This window comes from Solanum pennellii, chromosome 12, assembly GCF_001406875.1.
Source record: "Solanum pennellii chromosome 12, SPENNV200".
NCBI classification, from domain to species: domain Eukaryota; kingdom Viridiplantae; phylum Streptophyta; class Magnoliopsida; order Solanales; family Solanaceae; genus Solanum; species Solanum pennellii.
Genome location: NC_028648.1, coordinates 55,018,954 through 55,027,288, shown reverse-complemented (window position 1 = coordinate 55,027,288; position 8,335 = coordinate 55,018,954). Strand labels below are relative to the sequence as shown.

At 31.8% G+C, this 8,335-nt stretch overlaps 1 protein-coding gene across 1 annotated transcript; it reads right to left on the bottom strand.

The window, feature by feature from the left end:
• Nucleotides 1-3,326: 3,326 nt before the first annotated feature.
• Nucleotides 3,327-5,771, bottom strand: LOC107005801 (trans-resveratrol di-O-methyltransferase-like). The gene is made up of 2 exons (XM_015204456.2): nucleotides 4,891-5,771; nucleotides 3,327-3,905 (listed from the first exon to the last, which is right to left on the bottom strand). The coding sequence occupies exons 1-2, from the start codon at nucleotides 5,668-5,670 to the stop codon at nucleotides 3,594-3,596; spliced, it is 1,092 nt and encodes a 363-aa protein (XP_015059942.2). The 5' UTR covers nucleotides 5,671-5,771; the 3' UTR covers nucleotides 3,327-3,593.
• Nucleotides 5,772-8,335: the final 2,564 nt, after the last annotated feature.

Sequence of the window (8,335 nt, the reverse complement as noted above, 5' to 3'; positions counted from 1 at the left end):
TGGGTGGGGGTCAAGCGTAGGGGTGAAAAAAATATGATATTTTGTAGTTTAAAATATTTTTTAAAAATTAACTTATTTTTTTGGGGTGGCGTGGAGGGTCGAGGGTTGAAATATTAATTTGGGATCCATGTATGAAAGTTTTGAAACGTAGCTTCTAAAACTTAGAAACAAACGATGTTCTTAAAATATGGAGAAAACTTGCAATACTCATATATGACCCGTAATTTACCCATAAAATACACATATTTTAATGGATAAATATCGATATAAGCCCAAATATTATCCATAGTTAAATCAATCTTTCAATCTATATTTAATAAGATATTTGAGCGGGCTAGTAAAAAGTGGGCTTAAGTTGCCAATACTAACTGCACCTAATGGTTAAGCATATTACTTTCTCATTATTTACTTTACTTTTTTTGTTCATTTAAAATATAATATTATATTTTTTTATAATTCTTTTTACTCAACCTTTTTTCCCATAACATATTTAAATTTTAATTATTATATAAATATTAAATGAATGGTTGAGACTTTTTTCATAGTCCAACATAAATAGATTACTCGTAGCACTAGAAAATTGGTGGTGGTTTTTTCATTTTTACCATTCGTTTTTCATAGGTTCTTAACTATCTTATGAAGCCGTTTGACCATACATTTTCCAAGTAAAATTTGGAGAAGAAATTGTCAAATTGTGTTAGTCCATATAATTTATCATTATTTCGGAAAGATTTTTGCCAAATTTCCAAATACCAGAAAAAATCAATATTTTGGCCAAATCTTATTATTTGAGAGCTTTTAAAATTTCAAATTCTACATCAAACTTTTATCTTTTACAAAAATATCCTCTATAGTAGTTGTTTGCGTTGTATTACATAATTTTTTCATGTGAACATCAAATCAATGATGGAAGTGCGGTGAATATGAAAGCGATAATCTGGTTGTTGATGAAAATGACAAACAATCGACTCAAATTAATAAAGTTAAATGCTTTGTCTACTTCACGATGTATGAAAATGTTTTGTCGTGCTCACTCTAAACTACCACATTACTCCAATGTCATGTACGTTGTAATTTTTTGAAACAAAGATCTTATTGACTTATTGGGGAAGTCATGAATCTTGTTGCGTCGATTTTTCTATCTTGCTATGTTAATACAAGTATATGATTAGTTTTGATAGGTTTTCATACTTATGGGTATAAATTATATTTCTTAAAAAAGTAAAATATGTTTCCCCAATATTATAGTCAAACACATAGTGAAATTTCACCCAAATAATATTTACTAAAATAATTTAAAAATATTTGATCAAATGCTAGTTATATTTCTGAGAAAATATTTTGGTAATGATAAAAAGGGTAGTAGTAGATAGTAACATTTACTTGAGTCCTGAGGAGACTAAAGGGCATAAAATATTAACAAAAATTCCAAAACGGTATATAAAATTTTATATCAACCAAAACGGAAAAATCGCATGAACAACAGCGATTTACTCCACCGGAAAAAGCTAAATCGCTGCTACTGCAGCGATTTTGCAAAATCGCTGCCAAGGTAGCGATTTGTTTTCTTTTTCCGGTGTAGTAAATCGCTGTTGTTCCAGCGATTTTTCCGTTTTGGTTAATATAAAATTTTATATACCGTTTTGGAATTTTTGTTAATATTTTATACCCTTTAGGCTCCGAACTCACATTTAATTGATGTCCTTAAATATTATTTTTAATTAGTCATGTGTTGTACACTTTATATGTACTAGTAGGAGTATTTTCCAGTGAAATTATGGATATTTTTCAATATATCTAGACAATATATGAAATATTATCATAATAAGTTACTTATCTCTAAGAAGTACTCTCAACAACGAAAGAAGTACAGAAAAGAAAACCCAAATTAAAGAGGTTCCTTTAATTTATGATGGAAACGAGGAATGACACTTTTTCAATATAACACATAAAAGTAATTTAGTAGTAGTGTGGACACTTGTTGAAATTTAGGCCAATTTCGTATATTAAGGGAACACCACAATAATAGATCTTAATCTCAATAACATGTGAGTATTTTATTGGTGACATGAACACTTATTAGAATTTAGGCTAATTTCGTATACTAAGGGAATACCTCAATAATAAATCTTAATCTCAATAACACATGAAAGTATTTTATAAATTTGTGGACGCTTACTGGAATTTAGGCCAATACCGTACATTAAGGGAACACCTCCATAATAGATCTTAATACCAATAACACACGAAAATATTTTTATAAGTGGTGCTGACGCTTGTTGAAATTTAAGCCAATTCCATACATTAAGGGAACACTGCAATAATAGATCTTAAGCCCAATAACACATGAAAGTATTTTATTAGTGATGTGGACGCTTGCTGAAATTTAGGCAAATTTCGTACATTACGGGAACACCTCAATAATAGATCTTAATCTCAATGACACACGAAAGTATTTTATTAGTGGTGTGGACGCTTGCTAGAATTTAGGACAATTTCATACTATAACGGAACATCTCAATAATAGATCTTAATCCCTATAATACACGAAAGTATTTTATTAGTGGCATGGACACTTGCCAGAATTTAGGTCAATTTTGTACATTAATGGAATACCACAATAATAGATCTTAATCCCAATAACACACAAAAGTATTTTATTAGTGATATGGATGCTTGCTGGGATTTAGGCAAATTTCGTACATTAAGAAAACACCTAAATAATATATCTTAATCTCAATAACACACGAAAATACTTTATTAGAGGTGTGGACACTTGCTGGAATTTAGGCCAATTTTGTACATTAAGGGAACACCTCAATAATAGATCTTAATCCCATTAACACACGAAACTATTTTATTAGTGGTGTGGACGCTTACTANTACCGTACATTAAGGGAACACCTCCATAATAGATCTTAATACCAATAACACACGAAAATATTTTTATAAGTGGTGCTGACGCTTGTTGAAATTTAAGCCAATTCCATACATTAAGGGAACACTGCAATAATAGATCTTAAGCCCAATAACACATGAAAGTATTTTATTAGTGATGTAGACGCTTGCTGAAATTTAGGCCAATTTCGTACATTAAGGGAACACCTCAATAATAGATCTTAATCTCAATGACACACGAAAGTATTTTATTAGTGGTGTGGACGCTTGCTAGAATTTAGGACAATTTCATACTATAACGGAACATCTCAATAATAGATCTTAATCCCAATAATACACGAATGTATTTTATTAATGGCATGGACACTTGCCAGAATTTAGGTCAATTTTGTACATTAAGGGAATACCACAATAATAGATCTTAATCTCAATAACACACAAAAGTATTTTATTAGTGATATGGATGCTTGCTGGGATTTAGGCCAATTCCGTACATTAAGAAAACACCTAAATAATATATCTTAATCTCAATAACACACGAAAATACTTTATTAGAGGTGTGGACACTTGCTGGAATTTAGGCCAATTTTGTACATTAAGGGAACACCTCAATAATAGATCTTAATCCCATTAACACACGAAACTATTTTATTAGTGGTGTGGACGCTTGCTTGAAGTTAGGACAATTCCGTACATTAAGGGAACACGTCAATAATAGATCTTAATCCCAATATAGGTATAATGTTGTAGTCACTAAAACCAGCACCGGAGATGAGTTTTGCCCAATCTTGTTGATTTCTTTCCTTCCCAGAAACATGTACCATCATGAGCATGTCAAAGAAAAGTTGAGTTTCATATGACTTGTCATCTACATTCTCTAGGTTATGATCCATCAATACCATGTCAATGATGATCACCTTCCCACCCTTCTCCTTGCTTGGAATTGCATCTTTGCATTTCTTCAATATTTTGATGCATTTTTCGTCACTCCAATCATGTAATATCCACTGCTTATTGATCATAAGTTATCAAACAAAAAAAACTTTAACACAAGTACTTTTATTTATATAGTGAAAATAAATTTTTGTATTACAAAATTACCTTTAGTAAAATCGCATCAGCATAGGGAATGAACTTAAACATATCTCCTCCCACATAGCTTATGTTCTTACTCCCTTCACAACCTTCAATTACATGTGGAAGATCAAAGACGATGCAATTCATTTCAAGAAATGCATCCGCAATAACTTTAGCCACGATTCCTATGCCACCTCCAACATCCACAAATGATTTTAATCCTTCAAAAACACCTCTACAATTTTTAATCACCACACTTATAAACAATCAGGAATCACTAGCCATAATTTCATTAAATTGACGGTTAATATTTGGTTGTCTCTCATCTATTTAAATAGGGATTTGCCATGAGCAATTGCAAATGGAGTACTGGAGTCGTCATTATCTCTCCTAATCCATTTGCTAAGTGAGTGCCATGGATCCATGAAATTGGGATCTAGTTCCATTTGCACAAAGGCCACTTGACTCAAAGGCTCATCTTTAAGAAGGAGACATGAAGCTGGAGTAAGTAAATAACCCTCTTCTTTATCATTAACCTTTATTTGATTAAAGAAGCCACCATGAATTAGAATACGCATGAGACGAAAGATATAATCCAAGGTTTTAGCATTATTATTGATGGGGAGAGCATCCACCAAATCAGAGAGGGTCATGGCCCGGCCATGAGAGTGGATAATATCTGGAATTCCAAGTTGAATAGCACATTTGAGTGACATGGAGTTGACGTAACTAAATGTATGGTTCCATATGTGTGCCTGTGCAGCCAACATTTCTCTAGTCATGTTGTCATTGGGCAATGTCATATTTGTGAGATTTTTATGAAAAGATAATACTGGATGAGGTACTGATCCAACATTATATNNACAAGTACTTTTATTTATATAGTGAAAATAAATCTTTGTATTACAAAATTACCTTTAGTAAAATCGCATCAGCATAGGGAATGAACTTAAACATATCTCCTCCCACATAGATTATGTTCTTACTCCCTTCACAACCTTCAATTACATGTGGAAGATCAAAGACGATGCAATTCATATCAAGAAATGCATCCGCAATAACTTTAGCAACGATTCCTATGCCACCTCCAACATCCACAAATGATTTTAATCCTTCAAAAACACCTCTACAATTTTTAATCACCACACTTATAAGCAATCGGGAATCACTAGCCATAATTTCATTAAATTGACGGTTAATATTTGGTTGTCTCTCATCATATTCAAATAGGGATTTGCCATGAGCAATTGCAAATGGAGTACTGGAGTCGTCATTATCACTCCTAATCCATTTGCTAAGTGAGTGCCATGGATCTATGAAATTTGGATCTAGTTCCATTTGCACAAAGGCGACTTGACTCAAAGGCTCATCTTTAAGAAGGAGACATGAAGCTGGAGTAAGTAAATAACCCTCTTCTGTATCATTAACCTTTATTTGATTAAAGAAGCCACCATGAATTAGAATACGCATGAGACGAAAGATATAATCCAAGGTTTTAGCATTATTATTGATGGGGAGAGCATCCACCAAATCAGGGAGGGTCATGGCCCGGCCATGAGAGTGGATAATATCTGGAATTCCAAGTTGAATAGCACATTTGAGTGACATGGATTTGACGTAACTAAATGTATGGTTCCATATGTGTGCCTGTGCAGCCAACATTTCTCTAGTCATGTTGTCATTGGGCAATGTCATATTTGTGAGATTTTTATGAAAAGATAATACTGGATGAGGTACTGATCCAACATTATATATACTCTATTAGAAGAATGAGGGGACCCACCCTCATTTAATTTAAGAAGATTTAACTGGGTATATATAATAGATCTGCCCACTCCATTATCCCTTCCCTCCGTTTCGTCAAGTGCATCCCTAGATAAGTGATATGTGTGTTATTTAAAATTTAAAGGCTAAAATTATACTGTATCAACTAATTTTAGAAAACTACTCTCTAAATTTGATAAAAATTACAATATATTTCATACAAAATTTTATATATATTAATAAAATTTATTTCATCTTATATTTTTATATTTAAATATTAAAATTGTTGAACATGAATCGTTTATATTTAATGTGAAAAATAACAATCTTCAAAAATATTTATATTTAAAACAATGTTTTCATTTATTTCACAAAAAAGAATATTCTAAGAAAACGTATACTTTTTCCATTCAAACGTATAATCACCACATTTTCTCATTGGAATAATTTTGATATAGTTTAATTCTAAAAATCTTTTGTCTTTTGTTTTTTATTTTTGTTTCGTGTCTTTTATTTAATATTTTTTTTCAATATGATAATTCTTTGTTCTTTCTTGTCTATATTAAAATTGTTGAACATGAACTGTTTATATTTAATGTGATAAATAACACTCTTCAAAAACATTTGTATTTAAAACAGTGTTTTCATTTAAATAACAAAATTGAACATTCTTTTTGGTTTCACAGACTATTAAAAATATCCACAGAGAAATAATGCACTATAACAAAAATAACTTTTGCGGCAATAAATATATATATTAATAAAGAGTGCTAAAGTTATTACTGACGCTTCGATCTATAGAAGTCAAGTCCAGATAAATAACAATGCATTGTTGGTCCCATAAAGTTTTATATTTCCTAGTTTTTGTCTACTGCACCTAATGGGTAATTGGGGAGAGTTGGAAAAATAGTCACTCTCCAAACTTAATTGAACATTAAGACGAAAGTCTTGAAAAATTTGTGGTATATCACTATTAATGACATCATCCATGTGTCCTAATTGGCACATACAAAAGACCTCACTATGTTTTAATATCACCACTTTGATCCCCATGTTTTCCAAGTAGTTTGGAACAATATATATATATTTGCATTTGTTAAAATTTATATTAGAAAGAAAAGAAGAAAAAATCCAAACCAATGGGAAAGAAGAGCAGAGTAGAGATCGTTTTGCTGCTGTCGAAACCGATGAATCTTGCGAGTTTTCCGGCCAAAATATCCATTTTCATGATAAAATCATCATCATTTATTGCTCAATAGTCATGTTTACTTCATTCTTTTTCAAAAACTAAACTTCAAAATGATTTTTCGCTATTTTAGATATTTGAAAAATCTTCCATAATAAATACTTAATAACTCATTAGAGATACATTTTAGTGGTACAAAAGCATTAAAAATGTGTTTCACCCCATTGCAGGAGTTGCATTTTGAACCACGATCTCATTCAGTCGCGTTTCTGTATGGTCTCAAACTTCATAGATCTTTAATTACTGATATTGTAATCTAGTATATACTTTGCAGTCGATAATGGAAGTAATTGAACTTGTTGTTGCTGGTGGTTGTTATGTGGGAGTATGGGAGGAGACTCCCAAAATATTGAATTGGAAATCTATTAGTAAGACAACAGTTCCAATTACGTTATGTCCAATGGTTCATATGACGATATGATTGCAAGTGTAATTGAGGCCGATAAGTTACCTTGCGTGCCAAATGACTTGGTGATTAGCTATCAAATGAAGGGAAGAGAAAAAATACATCCCACATTCATAATAAATGATAGACATGTGAGCTTGTGCATGTTAGATATTGGTCTTGATGGCTCTAGCCCTACATTGAGGATAAACATCAATGCGAGGCCTCCAATTGAACCAACAAATTCATTTAATGGCAACAATGATTCAATTGGAAATGAAAGATTGGATGATCATTGAAAGTAGAGCTTGAGTGATAATTTAAATGAGAGCTTAGGTGATCATTCAATGAATATACATGATGATCCAACTAATATGGAAAATCAGCTGATAGATGCGCAAGTCCTCAACCGAATGTTGTGAACAAATGCAGGGACAAATGGAATTGAAATCAAATTCCAACCATTCCTTCTCCGATGAAACAAACTTATGTACAAACCAAACTTTTAGTAATAAGAATGAGTTGAAATTGTTATTATCCAAAGAGGCTGCAAAAAAATCCTTTGATTTTGCTATTCTGAATAGTTGTACTAAATACTTAAAGGTGAATGTGTATCTCGCCAACTGTGTATGGATGTTCCGGGCGAGGAAATGTGAGTGTTCACATAGATTTTGTATCTATAAGTACATTAGCGAACATAGTTGTGGCACTGAACATGCCAACATTTAGCCATTGAAAAATTTCAATCAAAGTGATTGCTTCACTTTGTGTATATATGTATCATGATGACAAGAGTCCAAATGTTAAAGGATTCAAAGAGATGTGTGTAATTTTTTTTCATTGTAGTCCAATCTATTGAAAATGTTTGAAGGGTGGTGTGGCTGCCGAGGAAATGGTTCGAGATACAACGGAGAACAAACATTAATGTTTACCATCTTTTTCTTATGTGTTTGACACAGTTAATG